The sequence below is a fragment of the Protomyctophum parallelum genome (assembly GCF_964188405.1).
Source record: "Protomyctophum parallelum genome assembly, chromosome: 2".
NCBI classification, from domain to species: domain Eukaryota; kingdom Metazoa; phylum Chordata; class Actinopteri; order Myctophiformes; family Myctophidae; genus Protomyctophum; species Protomyctophum parallelum.
The window spans coordinates 9,092,731-9,116,667 of NC_139699.1; the positions used below are offsets into that span (position 1 = coordinate 9,092,731).

General features: G+C 42.1%; 2 protein-coding genes across 3 annotated transcripts; both read right to left on the reverse strand.

The window, feature by feature from the left end:
• Positions 1-1,996: 1,996 nt before the first annotated feature.
• On the reverse strand, positions 1,997-14,115 carry LOC310854862 (general transcription factor IIF subunit 2-like). Of its 2 annotated transcripts, XM_083759587.1 has the most exons (9): positions 13,971-14,115; positions 12,328-12,401; positions 12,160-12,178; positions 10,447-10,588; positions 6,782-6,826; positions 5,700-5,781; positions 4,369-4,468; positions 3,622-3,765; positions 1,997-2,365 (listed from the first exon to the last, which is right to left on the reverse strand). In XM_083759587.1, exons 1-9 carry the CDS (start codon positions 14,034-14,036, stop codon positions 2,243-2,245), a joined length of 795 nt encoding a protein of 264 aa, XP_083615713.1. In that variant the 5' UTR covers positions 14,037-14,115; the 3' UTR covers positions 1,997-2,242. The 2 variants fall into 2 exon arrangements, with proteins under 2 accessions (XP_083615713.1, XP_083615714.1); XM_083759588.1 differs by lacking the exon at positions 6,782-6,826.
• Positions 14,116-16,192: 2,077 nt separating this feature from the next.
• Positions 16,193-23,614, reverse strand: LOC310854861 (GPALPP motifs-containing protein 1-like). The gene is made up of 7 exons (XM_083759586.1): positions 23,491-23,614; positions 23,011-23,125; positions 21,071-21,175; positions 20,729-20,978; positions 20,437-20,613; positions 20,233-20,331; positions 16,193-17,563 (listed from the first exon to the last, which is right to left on the reverse strand). The coding sequence occupies exons 1-7, from the start codon at positions 23,570-23,572 to the stop codon at positions 17,345-17,347; spliced, it is 1,047 nt and encodes a 348-aa protein (XP_083615712.1). The 5' UTR covers positions 23,573-23,614; the 3' UTR covers positions 16,193-17,344.
• Positions 23,615-23,937: the final 323 nt, after the last annotated feature.

Below are 23,937 nucleotides of genomic sequence, written 5' to 3' on the forward strand. Positions count from 1 at the left end.
TACTGGCAGCATGAACCACCGGCCTGTTTCCGCCCGGGCACCCGGCCCAGGGTATATTGTTTGTAGAGACATTCTACAATATGATTATAATAGTACAATTATGGTTGTGGTTTCGCATGACGTCACTGCCATGCATGCACCAAAAAAAAAAGATCTACAAATACAAACGCAAAACATTGCGACGTGTTCGATGCGCAGAATATGCACATGTTAAAATAAATATCTACATACCGTGAGCACGACGGACATCTCAGTATCAATACGTCGCTGTTTATTATGGTATACCATATATGGTGGGCGAGCGCTGCTGCTGACTCAGCACCATTCAAATTGCATTTAATAATTATGTTCTAATGTACTGTATTTCAAATTCAAACAATCTAGGGTTGAGTCAACATGTGTCTGAAAATGTTGATATTTTGTTGGTTGTTTGGGTTAAAAAGTTCTAGTACGTATTCTGTGATTTGCCGAAAAACGTAGAGTGTCTTAGGGCCGATTCATACTCCTATTTTAGAGCCGAATAAAAGTCGGTTCGGCTCTGTAGAGCCTACAATGTGACGTTCGGGGGGGCGGGTACCGTCCTAAAGTCGGCTCTTCTGTGCTACTGAAATTTTCTGACGAGCCGAAATCATTTCGGCACTACAGCGCCGAAACAGCGGTAAAATAGGAGTATGAATCGGCCCAAAGATTTCTCTGCATGGACCAACCCAGGCTGTGGTGCAGTGCCCTGTAGACCAGGTGTAGGCAATCATCAATGCTGTGGGTGTCAAGCTGCGCTTAATGTGACACTGCAGCTATGACTGCGCCCAGGGCAGCATGCGTGGATCTAAAACAGCGTTTTACAGCTCCCTGCTAAACAAGCACCCTGGGCGACCTGTAGGGGCCGCTGCAGGACAGCAACATACACTGCTCTCAGAGCCTGACCTCCCAATCTCAAGGGAAGTGCCAAGCGGGTGCCCTGATCTCTTGCAAAACAACTTCAGTTTCTTTACCATATGGAATTTGGCTTGAGTATGTTATTTTTTAGCCCCTCCTATGTCCAGCTTTGAGGGTGTGTAAAAACAAACATTGTCCTAACACAAACATCGAATGCCATTGAAAATTAATGGCTATCTTTGAATGTTAAAAATGAAGACGAAGGTGAAGACGGAAATGATATATATACATATATATATATATATATACATATATATATATATATATATATACACACGTCACACACACACACACAACCACTACAAATCCACAAGTAGTAATCTATACAGACTACGAACCTGTATTGCTAGTATTTTGTGGCTAATCCATTTCACCCCCTCTCAAGGATTCACCACGTTGACAGTAGTCTACAGTGCAGTAGTATATTCTAATACAGTGGTATTCATTCAATTCAAGGGGGGGGGGGGGGGGGTTATAGAGCCTCGCAGTCCCGCCCCCTCGAGACCCGGAAAATAAATCCCTGTTCTTTTTCCTCATAGACTTTTCAGAAAGTATTTATTTAAAGACGTTTACGCCGCGGACAAAGACAACTCTTGTGGTGACAAATCATGACAATAAACAAAAAAAATCGGGCCAAACAAAGAATTAGAAAGTAGACAAAAACGGCAGGTTACAACACTGTTGTTTTTCTTCTTTGTAATTATTTGTTTGGTCCAAAATATTGTGTTTGTTGTCATGATTTGTCACGACTCGGCGCTTAAAATGTCTTTAAATAAATACTCTTTGAAATGTCTATGAGGAAAAATGCATTGGGATTCATTTCCTGGGCCTGGCGTGGTCATGAAAGGGGGCGGGACTGCAACGCTCTATTTGGAACATACTGGACATTTGAAGCAAGCGTCAAATAAAAATAAGAAATGTATTATCTGTCAGAAAGCTCAAACAGAATAATCAGTTTCAATTTCATACAAACTAATTAGGTATAAGTCAATCGTTTCCAGCATTACTAAATGCTTTAGTAACAAAGCCAAACTAGTGTCTTCAGTATGTAAACAATTTTAATCAAACATTATATTCATGGAAAACAATTACATTTTAAGTTGATCATACAGAACCTCATAAAAATGTATCAACAAAAAAGCATTACCAAATACTGTGTTAAAACATCTGAATTATCCATAAACACAATATACATACGCTAATAAAACTTGGAAGAAAAAGACCAACATATGAACAAATTGTACATTAAGACATACACATATTTGATGGAATCGCTATCCCTAAAAAGGTGTTGAAGACGAAGCCATTATTCATCCATCTTTTCGTCGCCTTGGTAATGTCTGTACTCTGGCCTCAGTTCCCAGGTGTTTTTGTGCGTTCCCTTCACATTGTAGATGCCTATGTCATGGAGGATTTCCTTCAAGTAATTCTGCAAGAAGACACATTTGCTAGTGAGGAGGAGGGTCTACTAATGCTGATTGTTTTATCCAATCCATTATAGCCTATATATATATATATAGCGCTATATGGAGCACTTCATGCATTATGGTAACTTCGGTGATGTAAATAGGTTTTCAATGTAATGAGTCCCGGGATGCAGGCATGGTCTTTTAGAATGAGTCCCAGAGACATTTTATGAGTCCCACTTCAACGACATTAAGAGTCATATTTTGCCATTTTTACAAATTGCAGCATTTAAAGGTATATTCAGTGATTTCACTTAATTCAAATATCACTTATTTTTTTGTTTTGTTGTGATAATCCTCCCTACTATAGAGTGTGCTGGCCATATAAGGAGTTCCTCCCTGTCCCCAGTTAACCCCTGGGGGTCAAAAAACCTTAGGTTTCGTTTTTGACTCTCTATCCTGATTGGACGAAAGGCTGGGTCCCACAGCCAAAAACGAAACCTAAGGTTTTTTGAGTGAAATCACTGAATATACCTTTAACTCCCATTTCATTTTATATGGTTATAATGGTTACAGTATATTCATGTAGAAAATAGAAGAAGAAATGATTATTATAACTAAAGCTAGCAAAATAAACTATAATAAAAAGTAGTGCATCCCGTGGATGCAGAGCTCATTGATTTATTGTGTCCCTTAGCTATAAACTGCGTTATATTCTCCTATATTCAGCTATAGAGCACCTTAGTCTGCCGTCAATATCGGTAGAGGGCGCAAATCCACAGGTTCGTGTACTTTTAATTTGCATTGTTCGCCTCGTATAAGAACTGTGTTTGATAAATAAACATGTCACCCCGGCCGTTTCACTCATATGGATATGAAGAATCAACTGACAGAGAAAACGCTAATGTTACTGCTACTGAATTAGTTACATTTTCACTAGAGACAGTTTGTATCATATATGAGTGACTGACTGTTGCAAACGATACAGAGACACCTCCCTGACAATAACGCAGAGACAGCTTGTTTATTTTTGGACTACAACGCTTATATGAACGATTTTAAAATGAGCCCATGTTATTCTCCATAGAGAAATTACTTCCTGGAACAACATTTTCAGATGGAGGTCGGTGGCCAATTACATATAATCTTGGGGATCCTGACATGAAAACGACTGACAGAAACATAGGGTTTTTTTCCAGAAAACTGTCAGGATTTAGAAGACATTTGTAGAATGGTTCCCAGGTCTAAATGGGCTAAGAGCTGAGTGAATGAATCTTACCACAGGCTGCTTGGTGATGTCCACCAGGTCTTTGATGTTGTAGAACTGGTGCTTCTCGAAGGCAGAGAACAACATGTCCAAAACCTGTTGCTTGTCAGCCCTGGCCCGTTTACCCTCCTCCTTCTTCTTCTTGTCATATTCACGCTTTAGCACAAAAATAAAAACAAACCGCAAGGGTTAAAAGATGTCTTTCTCACAGATATTATATACCAAGTATGTCAAGTTGCCCTGCGGTAACTTGTGAAACAAGACCGTTTGGGATGTACAAGCAGTGTTATTTTTGTCAACTAAAACTAAGACGAAAAATGTTCGTCGACTACCCTTTTCCACCGACGAAAACTAAATGAAAACTAAATCAAAACTAATCTACTGCATATACTGAAAACTTCGTCAACAAATAAAAACTAGACTAAAATATCAGGAAGGGAATGTGTAGACAAGAGATCCAGTATAAGTCATTTTACACTTGGTTGCATGCATTTTCAGCACGTGTAAAATCAGTCATTACGGCGGCATCAAGGCCCGCCAAAACACATTTTAGTCGACTGAATCAACTGTAGATTTAGTCGACTAAAATCTTATATTTAGTCGACTGAAACTAGACTAACACTAAAACATTCCAGGTGACTAAAATGTGACTGAAACTAAATGAAAACTATTCAAGAGACTACGACTAAAACTAAAATAGAAATTCGCTGCCAAAAACAACACTGCGTACACGGAATTATAGGAGTCAATCTTTCTTACATTGTAAGCGTGGTTGGCTACAGGTTTGTAGTTGTTGGTGACAGCTTTGTCCAGCTGCTGAGACAGCCTCATAGGTTTGGTAGACTCTTCAATTTGTATCCTGTCAAATGACAAAATCACTCATTTACCTTCACAGTATTGAAAAACTGTATTCTACCTGTATTTTATAAATGCAATAGATTAAGGCATTACAAATCTATTCATAATCAACGTTCAAAAATATGCCTGACTTAACCCATTTTGGGCGGGCACCCCTTTAGGTGTTAGCATTATGTTATGCTTTAGCTATTGAAAAATAGCAGATCTACAAGCTCATAGCGTACGAGCTTGTAGGTCTGCTATTTCTTTAAATCGAAGAACCACTGACATAGAAACACAGCTTTTTCAGAAAACTGTCAGGATGTAGAAGACGTTTTTAGAATCTGATCTCAGGTCAGAATGGGTAATTTGTGCCTAAGACGTCTTTAGAATTATCCCATGGTGTGCCCAAGATGTCTGTACACGTCTTAGGAAAAAAAAAATATATTTATATATTCTTTGGGGTGTTTTCTTTCTAAAATGGGCACCCCACGTCGCTATTTTGAAAGAATAAAAGGGCACCCGATGTTTAACTAACCGGGTGATAATTTGCTATCAAAACGGATATTGATATTACTAAATGAATAGATCACAATGCTTTCAGCATTAAAACGACACAATGGATTTTGGGTTGGAGTTATTGTTTCACAACCTAAATCAAGATACCATAGCTGGTGTTGAAGTCAACATGCTGGTATTGTGACCCACAGTCAACATGCTGGTATTGGTATTGTAAGCAAAAGCAAAGCAACCATGTTTACCCAGGGTAACTGGACTAAGCTCACAAGAACTTGTTTACAGCCAGGCTCTGCTCATAGAACATTTCATGGTAGGGGTTCAATGCCTTGCTCAAGGGCACTTCAGCGGTGGTAATTCTAACGTGCCGGTCCGGAGATACGAACTAGCGACCTTGCGATATCAAGACCTCTCCACAAACTGTTCGGCCACAAGTGTATTTATACTTTGCTTACCAGCACACAATACCCCACAGACTGAGCCACACAGTCGTACTACACACAGTCGTACTATGGAGCATAAATCAGGCTTTCCAAATCTGATCAAATGATTCCCGAGCGCGGCACGGCTGCAGCTCACCGCTCCTTGGCTGCGGCTCACCGCTCCAAGAGATGGGTCAAATGCAGAGAACAGATTTCACTGCTGAATTCTGAATGAGTAACAATGTGAGGTTCCTCCGTTTGGTGTGTGTGCATGCACGCACTCACGCGTGTTTTCATAGCGGACTTAGTACTTACCTCTTCAACTTCATGTAGTTTTCACTGGCAGCTGGTCGGCATTCTGCTTTCTGCACCACCACTCCCTCCAGAGCTATTTTATCTACAGCAGATGAGATTTAAACAAAACACAATTTAATCCACACTGCACATGTTTACCTGTTCCTTTCCATATCCATATCCTTTATAAAAACAGATGGTAACAACTCAAGATACTTTCACAAACCTTGCCGTTTATATGAATCCTGTGCAATTCAAATCAATGCTTCACCTTTTCTTTATTTCTTGAATTTCAATAAATTGATCTACACGTCGTGAACATTCCTTTAACCAACACTGCACCACAACAACAGCAGCAGCTTACCAAAAACCTGCATCTAAGCAGAAATGAATAGTTTTCATAATCCTCATGGGGGCCCATGCCTGGTTTAGCCAGGGGAGGGCGGTGTTGGACAGTGTCTTGACTGTTCCCCGAAAATCCTCATGGGGGCCCCGGCCCTCCGGCCCCCACAGACTCTACATCACTGCATCTAAGCCAACATCAGCAAGCTGAGCTCCACTCTGAGTCTGAAACCACAGTCTTTCCAACCTCTACTAGACTCAAAACTCAGTCTCTAAACACTTTGTTCAACGGAGACATAACACAATCTCCCAGCTTCTGTTGCTAAAACTGGTGACTGGAAACATTTTTTTCACACTGCATTACATAAAACAGTCTTTAGGGCAGTCCTTCATATTGGTGCGGTGACATGATTCATTTCCAAATCAGTTGGCATAGCTTTGTTACCAGGACTTTGCATCGGTGTTCCAGTACCTTGCATTTAAAAGATCCCTGGCCTAGACTTATCGCTAGGCGGAGATCTCAAATTGTCTGGTACCCAATCCTCTACACAAGACCACAGAAACTACATGAAATTCAGAGATCCAGAGAAGAGAGGCACAGAAAAGAGGCCCTAACTTAGCAGACACGTTGCCTCCCTAAGTGGACCCGAGTGGATCATAATTCTGATCTATGGCACAAAGCCAAAAGGGAACCACATCCTGTATGTTTCCCCATTGGTGCAACTCTGAGACCCTCTGGGGATTGAGACGGAGGAACTCACCTGGACCTGCCCCCGCCCCCGAACCCGAGCCCTCTTCTGATTGGCCTACAGGAAGGGAGGGAGGGATGGATGGTGAAATGAATGACAGCAGAGAGATGGAAGACGGAAGGAGGGGGGGGGTCGAACAATAAGAACCTCACCCAAAGGGTTTAGTCATCCGTCAATCGCAGATGAGTCGATTGAAGATACACGGAGCTGCTCCTCCGTGTATACCATCCACAAACGTATGAGCACGGTCGTGCACATGAGCAAGCAAAGCATGCGCTCACACACAAGCTGAGCACAGAGACACTCCACCAACCAACATTTAAAACACACACACACACACACACACCAGCGCACACGGCACTCAAAAGGAGTGTCAATACAAACAGGAACAGCACAAGCAGCGTTCATCATTAAAAAAAAAGAATTCATAATAATCCAAGGACACATTCAAAGACCTCCATCATGCACACACATTAAAGCAACGCTACAAAGATTGAGCCAGATTTGTGTTGATTGACAGGTCTATGTTAACAAACAAGGTCCAAATCACACACAAAAGATCCCAACTTTTCAAAAGGAAGCTTGCAAAAAACGGTCTGTGATCAATATATTGGCAATGAACTGAAAACCTCAAGAGAGAGAGAGAGAGAAAATAACAAAAAGTAGGCTAATAGCAATTAAATAGGAATCAGGTACACATTCACATCTGAGCAGTAATTTATCCCATTCTGAACGGGAACCCATTTTGGTGTTAGCATCATGTTATGCTTTAGCTATTGAAAAATAGCAGATCTACAAGCTCCTAGCGCGCCACCGAGTGGCGCGCTACGAGCTTGTAGGTCTGCTATTTTTGAAAAATCGAAGAACGACTGACATTTTTAGAATCTGATCTCAGGTCAGAATGGGTTCATCAGACCAGTGTGTGTCCAGTGGAAACCTCGTATGAATCTGATCTCCGGTCAGAATGGGTTATACGTAATAAGCAGACCTGCCAACCGTGGGATATTGATACGAGTAGTACCACCATGGGCAGCACGTTGTGGCAGGGGGTAGGTTTAGGTATAGTTTTACTGAGGTTAGGGTTAGGTTTAGGTATAGTTTTACTGAGGTTAAGGTTAGGGTTAGGTTTAGGCTGTCAATCACAGCGACTGGCCAATCACAGCGTGTCGACTGTACAACCTGTGTAGGCTTTGGTATGTCGCTGCTGCTCAACATGTTTCAGCACAAGCGGTGTTCCGCCGAACAACATCAACGCTGATTGGCTGTCAGGACGCCATGTGCAGCACACGTCGCTTCAATTGGCTTTTCCAGCCGGCCAGCCAGCCAGCCAATCACAGCGGGGCATTCCTAGAACTGGGGGTGGGATCCAAAATAACCGGGGAATTCCTGGAACTGCGGTGGGATCCATAAATAACGCAGCAGTCACTCTGGAACCGATACAATGTCAAGTGAAGCAGCTTTCTGCTTCTACGGGCCGACTGCGTGGAACAAACTCCCACTGTACCTTCGACAGGCAGCCTCTGTAGTTTAATAACACTGTAACTTCGACAGGCAGCCTCTGTAGTTTAATAACACTGTACCTTCGACAGGCAGCCTCTGTAGTTTAATAACACTGTAACTTCGACAGGCAGCCTCTGTAGTTTAATAACACTGTACCTTCGACAGGCAGCCTCTGTAGTTTAATAACACTGTACCTTCGACAGGCAGCCTCTGTAGTTTAATAACACTGTACCTTCGACAGGCAGCCTCTGTAGTTTAATAACACTGTACCTTCGACAGGCAGCCTCTGTAGTTTAATAACACTGTAACTTCGACAGGCAGCCTCTGTAGTTTAATAACACTGTACCTTCGACAGGCAGCCTCTGTAGTTTAATAACACTGTACCTTCGACAGGCAGCCTCTGTAGACACTTTTAAAGCACAGCTCAAGACCTACTTTTACACTTGTTTTTAGTTGATCTTTTCAATTCCTTGTTATTCATGTCCTCACTGTAATATAATGTTTTATGCCTTGCCTTTTTCTTCTCTATTGTTCTGTAAAGCACTTTGAGCTGCATTTCATGTCATGAAAGGTGCTATACAAATTAAGTGTTATTATTAATGTCTTATCCATGACCACACACGGTATATTATGTTTCAGGGTTATAGTAGACAACAACGACACACTCAAAGCTAAGAAGAATTAGGCTACAAATAGCAATTTGTAAAAAGGAGTGTATTAGAGCCAGACGCACATGAAGAAGCAGAATTAAATGGAATGATTCTTCCACCTTGTATTGGCAGGCAGTCGGCACACAGAACTTACCTCTTAGATGTTTTATGAGTAGAACACACAGTTAACCATTAAAGCTGCAATCCCAAGACTTATTTTAATGAATTAAACATATTAACCCATTTTGGGCGGGAACCCCTTTTGGTGTTTAAACATTGTTATAATTTAGCTATTGAAAAATAGCCACCGAGTGGCGCGCTACGAGCTAGTAGATCTGCTATTTTTCTTTAATTGTGAAAATATTTATTTCAAGAAAACTGGAGGATTTAGAAGATTTTCTTTTCTTTTCGAGGTCAGGCCTAAATGGGTTAACCTATCTGTATGGTATAGGTTCATAAAATATAACACATCAGCAGTCGTCTGTCTCCTACTTTTCCATTGAGAAATGTCGGTAGTAGTAGTAGTACAACAAGACAGTAGTAGTACAAGACAGTACTGGTTGACAGTGTCAATAAGGTTATTTGAAGCACCGGCGTCATCTCCGGGGGTGCAGAAGAGCAGCTGCACCCACTGTGGCATTCTGTTTAGCAGAATATGCACCCACTGTCGTGACTGTCCTGAATGAAATGTCACGTAGTCACATACCTTGTGCGGCGGGCTGCACCCACCGCCGTTATAGGAACCTGACGCGGCTGATTTGAAGAAGACAGTGCATTTGATTGTATTTGGATACTAGATGCACCACCATCTTTATTTCAGTTAAGACATCAATGCAATTGCATCTCTGTCAGGAGAGACAACAGACATGCAACCTAGGGATTGTAGCTTTAATTCACGTTATATTATACCATACGAGTTAATACTCATTTGGGATTAGATGGCAATACATCACTCAAACGTAGGTCCTGGTCAAAGTTTTGTCACAATTCAAAATCAAACTGTACCTACAGTAGAACAATAGTAATAAAACGTACGGTATAAGCCGTTTGTTGGACTAAGAATGGTTACCAAGACAACACAGCTTTTGGTAGCCGTTTTCAACTGAATATTTTCAACTATTAAGTCAAAACATAATATATTGCCATGGTAACGGACACAGTGGAGAGTGAAGGCTCATTCATAGTCTGGATTTTCGGTGGTGAGGTGACCACCGCTCCGGTGGTGAGGTGACCACCGCTCCGGTGGTGAGGTGACCACCGCTCCGGTGGTGAGGTGACCACCGCTCCGGTGGTGAGGTGACCACCGGAGCTGAAATAACGTTGATCGGTGGCGAGTAAAAACAGAGAGAAGGGCTGGGGCGGTTCGTGACGTCATGTTGTAGTTCTGTGGTCACCTCACCACCGAAAATCCAGACTATGAATGAGCCTCGACACTCTTCCTTCCATGTCTATTATTTTCCAATATCAGGACACCTCTGAGTGTTGTTGTGACACAAACAGGTGTTGCATCCCAAGGGCGGCTCTCACCTGAGGACGTCTCCGTGAAGACAGCCAACGTCTGCCCCTTGTCCACCGTCTGCATGGTGAATGGATGCTCCCGAGGTGCAGACACAGTGGCACCTCCGGCGCACTCAATCTGTGTCAGGTCTTCATTCAAAGTGAAAGACACCTGTAAAAGACGAGCATCATACAAAGACCTTTGCTTTACTAGATCTTGGCGACTTCGAGTTAAAGACTCTTATACTCGAGTCGCCACAAACGGGACTCTAGACTCGACCCCCAGACTCGGATTGGAGCTCAATGACTCGCCGAGTAATTACCGTATTTTTGGACACACATTAATGAGTGAAATGCCCGAAAAAATATATCCAATCCCCATCCCTTTTCTTTCCCTTCCCGCAGAGCTCGGTTGATTTCATTCCACGGTGGCGATGCGCACAAACTGATACATGATGGAGCCTTTCATCATAACATTTAAATATGAAAACGGCAAAAACTAAACGCATATGTTTGTGTCCGCATCAGCTACCCAACATTATTTAACTTTGCATTTGTTTAACGCATTTTGGGCGGGAACCTCTTTTGGTGTTTATAGCATTATGTTATACTTTAGCTATTGAAAAATAGCAGATCTACAAGCTTCTAGGTCTGCTATTTTTGAAAAATCGTGAAAATGTGGCCCAAATGTTTGAATATATTCTTTCACGGCGAATGTTTTGAACTCAAATCTTTGCTTCTGAGGGCTTCCTGAAACAACATATTTTCAGATGGGGGTCGGCGGCCAATTACATATATTTTTGGGAGTCCTTGACATGAAGTCGTTTGAGAACGACTGACACGGAAACGTAGGGTTTTTCAGAAAACTGTCTTTAGAAGGCATTTGTAGAATCGTCCTCAGGTCGAAATGGGTTAACCCATTCTGAACGGGAACCCATTTTGGTGTTAGCATCATGTCGTGCTTTAGCTATTGAAAAATAGCAGATCTACAAGCTCATAGCGCGCCACCGAGTGGCGCGCTACGAGCTTGTAGGTCTGCTATTTTTGATAAACCGAATAACGACTGACATTTTTTTTAATCTGATCTCAGGTCAGAATGGGTTAATATGTTGATACGAGGATGGGATAGACGGTGAGGAAACATTTTTTAAACATGGGGTTCCATGGATCATGTGCGCTGCAGCTGCTGACCTCGTTATTTAACACGTAATTAATGTTCACTGCATTAACATCAAGTTCCATATATTTTGCCCATGTAATGTTACAGTACTGTACCTACAGGCTTATTTGGTTACAAACATGTTTAGTTGTAGCCTATATATTCCGTCGCGCATCGTCGATTATGGTGTGTCCAAAAGAACAGATCTGCAAGCTGTCAACACACACCATGATGAAACGGCGTGTCGACAGCTTGTATGTCTGTTATTTGGGGGGGGGGGGGTAGCCAGCCCGACGCAAGTTACGCATTGGAACGAGACATGGGTTTGAGAGGCTGATTGGTGTAAAACGTAAACTTACAGTATTAGATATTCAATAGCCCATTTAAAGTTGTCAAGACGATATAGCTGTAGCTCTGTTTTGGAACATTGCACGAATAAGATCTCGGACTCAATGACTCGAGCTCCGTGACTCGTGGCACGCGACAGAGGATAAATAAGAATACACACGGATAAATATGAATCAAGCTACTTTCAATTGGAGACAGGGTGTATCCACATTTAAACAAAATTGACAATCACATACCTCTGCTTTTCCCTGGTTCCTGAAAGAAACAGCAGTCACAAATATTGATTTAAAAGGTGTAATAATAAGTAGGGTAAGAACAAAACATTGCAATCTAACAATAACAGAACACACAGTCTCAAGACGGCAACAGTAGACGATCATAGTTCTTCTTCACTTGACACTTACTTGCCAATTCTTATTTTCCCAACCTCGCCTCTCCCAGGAGCCTTTGCCCATTGTTGAGCCAAATATTTTGGAACCTGCACATCAATGGAACACAGACATTTTGGTTATATTAAGGTTTTAGATTTGTGCTAATGATAATCACTTTAAAAACACCAGCCCATTGGTTAATTGGATCACATGCTTAGCTACATTGAAATGCAATTACTTTTTTATTTTTGTTGAATCATGTAGAGTTGCAACACCAACAATTGACATACATCACATACATCCAAAAACACCAACATTGCAGCTGTATGGAAAGCTAGCCCCTCTCGGGACCCTACATAAAGCTTTTCTGAACTTTTGATGAGTTTTATGTTGGGTCCCTGGTCAGACCTATATTTTCGTATGGAAATTCCAGTACGCGGAAGTAGAAATTCTCTCTAAAATAGGATCTGCGCCAAGTGACGGCATTTTTTTACTTGAGTTATTCTGAATTCGGGAACTTTACGTACCTATACATCCCGCTGCGAATATCTCCTGTGGCGCGGAAGCCGTTAAGTATTTTTAATCTTTGTTTGACCGATTTGGTCGCTTTATTTCTTCTTGTTTGTTTACCGTTTATTGTACCGCCTCCCGGTGTGCGGTTGGCTTGTGCGGCTATGTCCCTGCCTCTGATCTGCTGTGTCATAGCTATAGCGCCACTAGCTAGCCAGATAGGCGGTACAATGAGGTGTCAATAAACAAGGAAGGAAGAGAAGAATCCAAGCTTCCAAATCGGGCAAACATATATTAAAAATATTTAACGGCTTCCGCGCCACAGGAGATATTCGCAGCGGGATGTATGGGTACTTATACTTTACATATTCAGAAAGCCTCACACTGAAATATGTCGTCACCGAGCGCGGAGAGCCGCTAAACATGTTGTTTATGTTTAAAAATGGGTGCGTACCAGGTGGCATGGTAGTAGTGCAACAGGACCCAATGCTATCTGGGTCGTCAAAATGTCAGAAACTTCAGTAGCATTTGGGTTCTGCTTGGAGGGCTAATGGAAAGCTTGAATTACCCTCTTTCCATCTGCAAAGGATTTGTTTCATAAAATTCCACTGTAGACATATTAGTATGAGCTACTTTGCGTTTAATACAACCAGATGGACTTTAATTCTGTTTGGTTTAACGTGTGCTCAATGGTTGGTGTTGGTTAGCCCTCCAAGCAGAACCCAAATGCTACTGAAGTTTCTGACATTTTGACGACCCAGATAGCAAACTCATCAAAATTTCAGAAAAGCTTTATGTAGGGTCCCGAGAGGGGCTAGGTGTTGGTGTGAACTAGCCTTGGATCAAGATTATACTGTAGGCTATACATGTACATTAGGTATGTATCTGTGTAATGCACCATACCGAACATTCTGTCCATTATTTATTTCCCAAGCCTTACATATTAATGAAATTCGCATAATTAAAGTCTCTCGGGTCTGACTTTTACTTAAAAAAAAATACATCTATAAGTCTTGATCCAGGCTAACAATGAACAGATAAACAACACGAGAACTAACGGTTCAAACGAAACAGTGCAGCTATATAAGCTCTTTGGCTAACGTTGTGCTAACGACTAACTTTATGAACATTTATTTGATCCGTCTGTGTAAACAATCACACCTTACCTTTACGAGCCATACACCAGTGTTCTGTTTGGCACCAGTTAAATCCACTTCTCCTTTCTCCGACATTATTCTTTAAAGTTCATCTGAGGATAAATAAACAATCAGAAAAGAGAAGCTACACAAAATAATGAGCTAACATTGAATGGAATGCTATTATCTCTTCTTCTTCTATTAGGGTTTGACTGGCGGTTGGCATTACCGCCGCCTACTGGTTTCTAATCCATTATGTTTAATGCACATTAACCCTTTCATGCCCGAAAACCCTAAAATCCCATGAAAAATATATTTATGCACAATATTCAAGTCATATGTATCTAAACTGTGGCATATTCATTTTCAGGTGCATTATTAATCTTTTCAGCCAAGCAATCGTCCACCAAACATTTCCCACAAAAATGAGGTTTATGCGATTTCATGCAGATACTTAAATCAAAAGCATAACGTTTACTTTCTCCAAGATGTATTCATACTGATACATGAGGCACATTAAATAATACAATTCCACCTAAATTAATAAACATAGTCAGCTGAATAAAGTAGCATTTTAAAATCATTATAGCTATGAATATTATCAATTCATTGCTGTAGGTTAAATATATATATATATATTATTTATAACCACAATACATGTGTAATTATTTCCTGCATGCTTTGATGATTTTGATACAGCTACTATTAGCTGAAAGTGGGATTTCTGGTGTTCAGTGACTGTCAAAGTTTTTCCAAGATGTTGAATGGGAAAGAAGTTCCTTCAGAACTTGCCCTGCAGTTGACGGCTGAGCATGTGCATAGAGTGTAATCTCAGATGGACCAGAGGCAGAGGACCTTGGATCAGACCTTGGATCAGATTGCAGTTGCTGATGTCATACATCTAGTCTGAATATGAGATGACTGACTGCCTTCTCCATCTGATGTTATGGCCTCTACACTAACTGAAAAGCTACCTCCACATGTTCAAAGGTATTGTGATAGCGACATGAAAAATAAACTTAAAGTCGCTGAGAGGCGATGGGATGGGCCATGTTGTCAGACGCGCTCCGCCACAAACAAAAGGAATTCGCTGGATCCAAATGTAAAGCAAAATGACCACAGCTACAAAGTAAATAAAGTAAATGAAATAAAGCGGTCAACAAAAGGTATGGCGTCCCACACACCCCCCCTCTCTCTCTCTGCAGGTGAACAGGTGATGTTAAAAGGTAACCTTGGGTCCGCCCCTATGCCCGTCAATCATCCACATTAACACCCTACTCATTTCATTGACCGAATGTATAGTCAACATAACCAAACATGCTGGAGCATGGAATGGTTGGTGGACCAACCAGTTCATAGAGTCCACCTTCATGAGGTACGGCCACAGTAGGAGATTATTGGAATAACCTTGAAGCAAGAGACCCTGAAGACCTTGGACCTGAGTTGTCAAATCTGCTCCAAGATTGAGTCAGACATGAAAGAGATGGAAGGAGGAGGACAGGGATACTGCAATGACTTCTCCCATGTCTGATTTCCACACTATCCTCTTCTTGTGCTAGGCATTCCAGGCAAGTAGTGCCATCTGGACCTTCAGGTCATGTTCTGTTAAGGAAACTATGGAGGAAACTAGTCTGGGATTAAAATAATGGGAAAGGACATGCATCTACCTACTTCAAACCTAGCTGCACTACCACTGTTGTAGCCATTTTGTTGGTTCCAAACATTTCTACCTAACAAACCCACTGATGCACCCAGGGATTATGGATGTACGCAGACATAAGAAACAGATTGTCCACAGGTTCAATGTCATTTTGGTTTGCATAAACTTTCCAAAGTGCAGAGAATGATACATGATACAAACAGTCACATCTTCTCTTCCTTGTTATGGCATGAATGATCTCTGTGCTGTCTTTCTGTCTGTCAGGTAAAAACCATTTGTCCACCAGGTGCATGCCGCTCCCCAATCACCCAGGCCTACTTAAGCTCTCCGTCAATCAATTAGGCCTGGGGAGGGGTGTCCAAACAGTGATTCAATTACATAGTAACGCATCAAACCAACACCCAATAGAGCGTCGCAGTCCCGCCCCCTCAAGAGACCCGGAAAATAAATCCCTGTTCATTTTCCTGATAGACTTTTCGGAAAGTATTTATTTAAAGACGTTTACGTCGCGGACAAAGCCAACTCTTATCATGACAACAAACACAATGTTTTGAGCCGAACAAATAATTAGAAAGTAGAAAAAAAACGGCAGGTTACAACACTTTTTGTAGCGCATGGCATGTTTCTTTCCTTCCAGGGAACAACATGGAGTCCACCGTACGGTCTTCGCTTCCCATCCTCTTTCAATAGTCCTTGTAGGAGACCACATGGCATGCATGACATTAAGAAATCATATATATATATTTTTTCCAACAATGTATTATTGATTTTTGAGTGGTGCAACCACTCCAAGGAACAGCAATGTCCGCGTGTCTGTGACTGTGTCTATGTGACGTGTGTTCACCTATCTATGTGTACGTTAATGAGCACCAGTATTATCTGAGTACCAGTAGGGGCGCTGTTTGCCAGAAACAGAGAGAGAGGGACAGTGCTGCACTGTTGCCTGCTAATGAGAGAGAGAGAAGGGGGGAGGGGGGGAGACAGAGAGGGGAGTTGCACCACTCGGTTCACACGGGTGTGATTTTCTTTTTTCATACATAAATGACAAAAATAAAGGGAAGCTTCGCACACTCAAATCTGTGCACAATCAATATTCACAAGCTTTTGGTCTATACCGACCGTCCTCAGGCATACCTGAAGGTGGTCAGTATTGACCGAAAGCTTGCAAATCAATAGATTGTTCAGATTTGAGTGTGCGAAGCTTACCTAATGATTTTTTCTTCATTAATATCCTTTTGTGACTCCAGCACCTTACTTAAGTTTTTTCAGCAGATGAGCGATGGTTTTCTTACAATAATAAAAAACATAATTCATTTTGGTGATGTCACTAAAGGGCCAGTTCATTAATGTTGTGGAGGAGAGAATGACTTGTGTAACGGGGTTGAGTGTGACTGGGGGTCAGAGCTATAAAATGCTATTTTAATGATTAATTCAGTAAACTATAGGACATATTATATAGGATATATATAAATAAAACTACTGCCATCTAGTGTTCACTCCCCCTCTTGCGCTCTCTCTCCATCACACACTGTTTTTTGGGGACTAGTAGATAACTCACCCCGAAAGTAGAAACATCTCACCCCGGGCGACATGTCCGGACTTACTCACTTTTGATTCGGATTGAGTTGGAAAAGGGGTGAGAGTTATCCAGCCAACACAAATCTAATTTTGCCCCAAAATTAATCAAATTCTGCCCCAAAAACAAAGGCCTTTTTTGGAGGACTTGCTGCTGGTCTACATTTACTTAAAGGAACATCTTGTCCTCGCTGTGCGAGAACCGTGTGTTCAGTTCTGCAGACTTCTTCAGAAGTCGCTGCTTCTGGGCCTCGTCGAAGCGGTTAAACTGCAGGTCACTTTCCCGATCGAATGCCTTCCGCTCCACTGGAACGTGGGCCGTTTCCGCTGCTTTCTTCTTCAGCTTCTTTGTGTGCAAACTGACCAAGGATTCACCACGCTTGGTCTCCTGTCAGGAAGAAAACAATGGGAAACAATGCTCATGTCTGGCGACTACTTAACCCATTCTGACCTGAGATCAGATTCTAAAAAATGTCTTCTACATCCTGACAGTTTTCCGTCGTTCAAAAATAGCAGACCTACAAGCTCGTAGCCCTATGAGGGCTGATTCATACTCCTATTTTAGAGCCGAATAAAAGTCGGTTCGGCTCTGTAGACTCAGACTCAGAGCCGAACCGACATATCAAATGGCACACTAAAGTGTCGCGGAGCACAGGTTGGGAAACACTGCTGTTAGAGCCTACAATGTGACGTCAATTGAGGTTCGGGGGGGGCGGGTACCGTCCTAAAGTCGTCTCTTCGGTGCTACTGAAAATTTCTGACGCCCCGAAATCATTTCGGCACTACAGTGCCGAAACAGCGGTAAAATAGGAGTATGAATCGGCCCTTAGCTTGTAGATCTGCTATTTTTCAATAGCTAAAGCATAAGATAATGCTAACACCAAAAGGGGGTCCTGCTCCTGCCCCAAAATGGGTTAATGAGTAGTGTCAGAATGAGTAGTGTCAGAATACTGATATAATATTGGTTTCAGCTGTTTACAATTCCACAACACGCAAACATGACCCACTTTAATTACTTCAGTCTAAATTAGTAGCTCAATGCTCAACACAAGTATAATTAAAGGCATTTCCAATTACATAACATTTTCAGGATTCCAATTCAAATATAGCAAAAAATTATTCAAGATTTCAATTTGAATATAGCAAAAATAGCCGATCTACGAGCTCAAAACGCGTCGCAACGCTTGTAGATCGGCTATTTTTGCTACGACAGCAATATATGGCCCTAGGGAGTAGGTGTGGAAATATAGTGGCCCTCTCCATCGTCAAAGTTGCCCACCCCTGGACTAAATGGACAATTAAGCAATCATGAACAAAGACGACTTGCCCGTCGGGTGAAAACAGCTAAAGTTCTAAGCACACAGTTCTTTTTTTTTTTTTTAAGATATTTTTTTGCGGCTTACGCCTTTATTGATTTTTTTTAAGGGATAGAAAGTAGGCTGACAGGAAACGGAAGAGAGATGGGGGGATGACATGCGGTAAAGGCCGTGTCGGGTCCGGGAGTCGAACCCGCGGCACACCGCGACTGGATCACCAGTCCGGTGCCCAGACCGTTACGCTACGGCCTGGGCCAAGCACACAGTTCTAAGCCCACACACTGCGCTAATCTAGCTATCCGGTCAGACTGCAAATCACTCAAAACTAAATAATGTTTTCTACCTTCGCGACCGTGTGGCTCACTGTGGCGGTCCTACGTCACATGCATTAACGTTGGTCGGACATGGTCCAGCTGATTTATTTTTGTCTAACGCGAAACAGCGTGGATGTCCATAAAAGGAGAAGAGATGATCTATCTATCTAGCCCACCAAAACAAACATAAATGTACTTTTGCGTCGCATATGGATAGCGACAGAAATATACCATGGATATAATTGAACACATTGTTCCCAGCGCAGAGTTCTCAGTCCAGCAATGGAGAGATGATCTCATCTGTCAATAAACCTCTCTACAATGCCATATGCCAGTCTAGCCTTAACCCATTTTGAGTCTTTGACCTGGGAACGATTCTGCAAATGTCTTCTAAATCCTGACAGTTTTCTTGAAAAAGCAGTTTTTCTATGTGAAGCCCAACACACACCGGCTCCGTTCGACGCGGCGCGACGCGTTTCCGCGCGGCGCCGCCTGGAAAATAGAACTGGTTCTATCGGCGTGCCAGGCGAGGTGCCAGCACGCGTCGGACGCCGCCGGTGTGCGATAGGTTCATTGAAAATAATGGAGGCGGCTGTTTTGACGCGCGGCGGTCGCAGACGGTGTGTGATCTGTGATGGGCTTCAGTCGTTCTCAAACACTTTCATGTCACTTTTCACGATTCTTCAAAAATAGCAGACCTACAAGCTCGTAGCGCGCCACTCGGTGGCGTGCTATGAGCTTGTAGATCTGCTATTTTTCAATAGCTAAAGCATTACATAATGCAACACCAAAAGGGGTTCCCGCCCAAAATGGGTTAAAACCTACATTTATATGTTATTCAATATATTACTTTAGCACAAAATATAGGCTTTTCTAAACCACGCCCTCATTCAAAAGTTATGTAGGCTGTCATTGTATTTTCTGTAAATTAACTCACAGTTTAACCCAGTGATCCTCAGCCATTTCCATTTCAAGGACCCCCAAATTAAATGTATATTTATTAGCCTAGGGTGACAGCCTGACAGGGTCCTAGGCCATTTCATTATGATTTTCTTCTCTGGACTGGGACCCCACTACATGCTTGCTACAGACATGTTTACAATATTTTACAACAGTAGCTACTTATATTTTGTTATTTAAAGCTGTGATTATTTATTTAAGAAGCACTTTTCTGAACCAATGTTCGCCTTGAATTTTTTAAAATAATCATCCTTAACCTTTAAGCTAAAATAATGATGACCGGGGACTTAAAATCATTGTTTTAATTGATGGCCTTCATGCCCTGGCACTCAGCCTTTGTGCCCTTAAAAAGTTGACCACACTGAAGGCCAAGTGGCCTTGCCCCTAAAAGGATGAAATCCCAGGCCTGGTGTCAACCCCTGCGCAGCATCAGTTTCATTCAAATTGACATTAGTAGTGCAACTTACATTATATTTGGACACTTTTGCTGCCAGTTGCAACTCCTTTTGGGACATTTGTGGGGTGTCGTCTGCCTCTTTCTCAGGCTTCTTTCCCTCGAGGCGCTCCTATTTGTTAAGAATAATCACAATAGACAGGGAGTAAAATTCTAAACTCATGTAATATTAAAAAGTAAAGGCATTCTGAAACTGATGAGCTGCAGTGCTGCTTACCCTGATCTTGCGCTCCTTGTCTGCAGGAGTTTCGGTCCACATTGAGCGGGCTTTGTCTTTGTCTTTGTTCTTTGGGCCAGACTTCTTCTTGAAGGTGCGAGCCCCCAAGCCAATGTGTTGCAGTTCGGGGGGGAGCTCCGTCATCCATGTTTCTCTAGCGAGGACCTCAGGACCATCCTTTTACACACACACGCACACACACACACACACACACGCGCGCGCACACACAGTGTGAGAAAACAAACATCGTTTTTCATTTCACCACGTCTTTAAGTAAAATGGCAACGCTCACATCTCCTGTCAGCCTGTCCTTCATCTTTTGTGCCCTGCGCTCAAAGTCCAAAGCCACAGAATCCTGAACCAATCCTTTGGCAGGCATGGGACCGATGACTTCCTCATCAGACTCTCCGTCACTGCTCGAGGTCTCAGCTTTGTAGCCTGGCGGTAGCGCAGGCCCTGGGAAGCTATCGTCACTATCCTCGTCATCATCGTCTGATGCTCTGCGAAAGCCTGGAGGCAAGGCTGGACCCAGTACTGGTGGCCTGAGGTAAACAACAGAAGCTTTAGTTAAATCATATAATGTAACAAAAGTATAAACTCTTGTCTGCACATATCTTGAGTCTCTCTTGCTCACCTCTCTGGTGAACTCTGTTGCTTCTTGAATCCTGGGGGTAGAGCTGGTCCAAAGAAGTCGTCGTCGTCGTTATCATCATCTTTTGGCTTTGCCGTCTCTTCCATGCTGGACAAAAACAATAATCAGATCAGGTAAATATTATTATTTAGACTTTGTTTTATTCCAGACAGGTCCAGTACTTTGTCAGTGAACCTGCAAATGATCATCATCTGTCAAAGCTGCAATGCACAACTTTTTACTACTGATATTTAGAGTTTGTTGTTGATATACGTTAAAGTGAATCCCCCACCCACCCCTTTTCCCCTCACCGACACTGTATATGTTTATTTTCCCTTTTTACCTCCTCTACGATGATTTCCTGTTTTGACTATATAGTTGTGTATATTCGTACGTCTCTTAATGTTTTGATGAATTGAAAATGGTGGACCCTATTCAGTATTTAAGTCCGACGTCATTTTTTAGTGCTACGTTACGTCCGGGTCCAAGTGGCACCAGCTCCCGTCCGCATCCCATTGTAAATAGAATATCTAAACACGTGAATCTTTTTAAATTGACGTTATTTTTCAGAAAGGAAGCCATATAGAGGGATAAAATGGGTCCTAATGCTTCCAACTCGAGTACAATTATTAATGTTTTGTACAAGTGTCCATGACAACAAAAATATATGATGTGGAGACAATAAAGACTATTATTATCATTATTATTGAAGGTGGCAACAGTCCATTTGCTCGGTAAAATATTTCGGGGGATATTTAGAATGTGTGCAGGCTTGAGTATGTTGAATATAGTTTGCATTAATGAGGATTGTTGACACAATAAAATAAAATGGCGATAGTATTCCATGTGGGGCAGACGGCCTGTCACAGCCAGATTTTGGAGAGCAGCGCAGCTTTGTTTTTGCGAGGAAAGCGGTAAAATGAGACTTTCGTGGTTGTTTTCGTCTCAGATTTAGTCTGACAGAGCGTCACAGTAAAACTCCATGGGGACACAAAAGCGACACAAAAGTAGGACCCGGAAGTATCTCAGGAGGGGGCGCTCACGTCACAGCTAAAATACTGAATAGAGCACCGAAGTCCTGACGTCACTGTCAGTAGAGGGCGTCAGTCCCCAGGTTCATGTACTTTTTATTTGCATTGTAATCTCCATAGGGGTTTTTAGATCGCCTCATATAAGAACTGTGTTTGAAAAATAAACCGATCACCCCGGCCTTTTCACTCATATGGATATGAAGCATCGACTGAAGGTGGAAATGTACAAATATACCCAAAGAGTAACAAAATAAGCGTTATAAACGAGTCAAACAACCCAGAGACTACATTTCCGGGTAGGTGGGGTTGCTGCATCTGCCCGTCACACAACAGAAACTGAATGTTAATTACGTTTATTTTTTATAAACGTGGTTAGTACGAGTCGAGTCACCACCAGCTGAGCTTATGTCAACAAGGCATCTCAGGATCGCAATGTGTTGACAGCTGGGCGTGACGTATATTAGCAGCGACATTGCCTTCATATGTAGTTTCAAGGCTTTTGCGGCGACATTAATTCCATTTTCTCCAGAAACTGGCTGTATCAAATATGAATGGACATCATTAACGATGCACAGCCACTCCCCTGACAGAAAGGGGGGTGGTCGGTTTATTTTTCAAACACAGTTCTTATATGAAGCGACCTAAAATCGCCCTATGGGGATTACAATGCAAAATAAAAAATACATGAACCTGTGTTCCTCTACTGAAAGTGACGTCAGACTTCGGTGCTCTATACAGTAAACAAGTGTAATGCTTTATGGTGTTTGCATTGAGTTGTACTTGAAATGTACTGTAATTCTGCAAACTGTTAATAAATCAATCAATCACGTGCGTGTGTGTGTGTGTGTGTGTGTGTGTGTGTGTGTGTGTGTGTGTGTGTGTGTGTGTGTGTGTGTGTTAAAGTGAACCTACTCTCTCTGTGTGTGTGTTGTCTTGGATCTCTTGAAGACGACCTCCCGCTCACTGTCTTCAGAGTCGCTGGAGGGTTCTCCCCGTTTATAGCCGGGAGGGAGAGCCGGGCCGACCACTGGAAAACACACACAAACAAAACCCAAGCACCTCAGCATGCTATAATCAAAGAAACTCATCATGCTATAATCAGAGCAAATCACATCACAAATGGACACTAAACCTTCCCCCACGTTCTGACCTGAGATCAGATTCTAAAAACGTCTTCTACATCCTGACAGTTTTCCATTCTGACCTGAGATCAGATTCCAAAAATGTCTACTATATGTCAGACAGTCGCTCTTTGATTTTTCAAAAAAATAGCAGACCTACAAGCTCGTAGCGCGCCACTCGGTGGCCACTCGGTGGCGCGCTATGAGCTTGTAGATCTGCTATTTTTCAATAGCTAAAGCATAACATAATGAATATAAATACTATCCGTACGTCCATCTTCATCACTGTCATCTGAGTCTTCATCGCTGTCGTTTCTTAACCGGCTCGTGGGCAAGCCGGGTCCACGTGACATCTTTGATTGTTTTAATATTATACAAAAAAAGAAGAATTAGAATTAGATTGTAATTTAATTGTGCCAAATCTCGGAGCGATTGCTCTGGAGTGACCCCTGACCTCAGGAAGTAAAACAAGCCAATCTTAGAGTATTCTAAGCAGCCAATAGGAATGCCTGGTCTTCTTCTTCTTCTTGTTTTTTACAGCAGTTGGCAACGTATGCAGTGGCGTGCACAGATATACACTAGGGGTGCAATAGAGCACCCCCTGCCCTTTTGGCAATTTTGCTCTTAAAAAAATAAATATATATATATATATATATATATTTTTTTTTTTAATTTGTAGTGTGTGGACCATGCGGTGACATTGATCAATTCTTGATAA

Coding starts and splice junctions, on each gene's coding strand:
- LOC310854862 (XM_083759587.1), bottom strand. CDS start 14,036: ATGTCGGAGAAAGGAGAAGTGGATTTAACTGGTGCCAAACAGAACACT. Junction 4,469..5,699: donor AACTACATGAAGTTGAAGAG/GTAAGTACTAAG, acceptor GTCATTTGACAG/GATACAAATTGAAGAGTCTA. Junction 3,766..4,368: donor TAGCCAACCACGCTTACAAT/GTAAGAAAGATT, acceptor TTTGTGCTAAAG/CGTGAATATGACAAGAAGAA.
- LOC310854861 (XM_083759586.1), bottom strand. CDS start 23,572: ATGTCACGTGGACCCGGCTTGCCCACGAGCCGGTTAAGAAACGACAGC. Junction 23,126..23,490: donor TGACAGTGATGAAGATGGAC/GTACGGATAGTA, acceptor TGTGTTTTCCAG/TGGTCGGCCCGGCTCTCCCT. Junction 20,979..21,070: donor CAACAGAGTTCACCAGAGAG/GTGAGCAAGAGA, acceptor TGTTTACCTCAG/GCCACCAGTACTGGGTCCAG.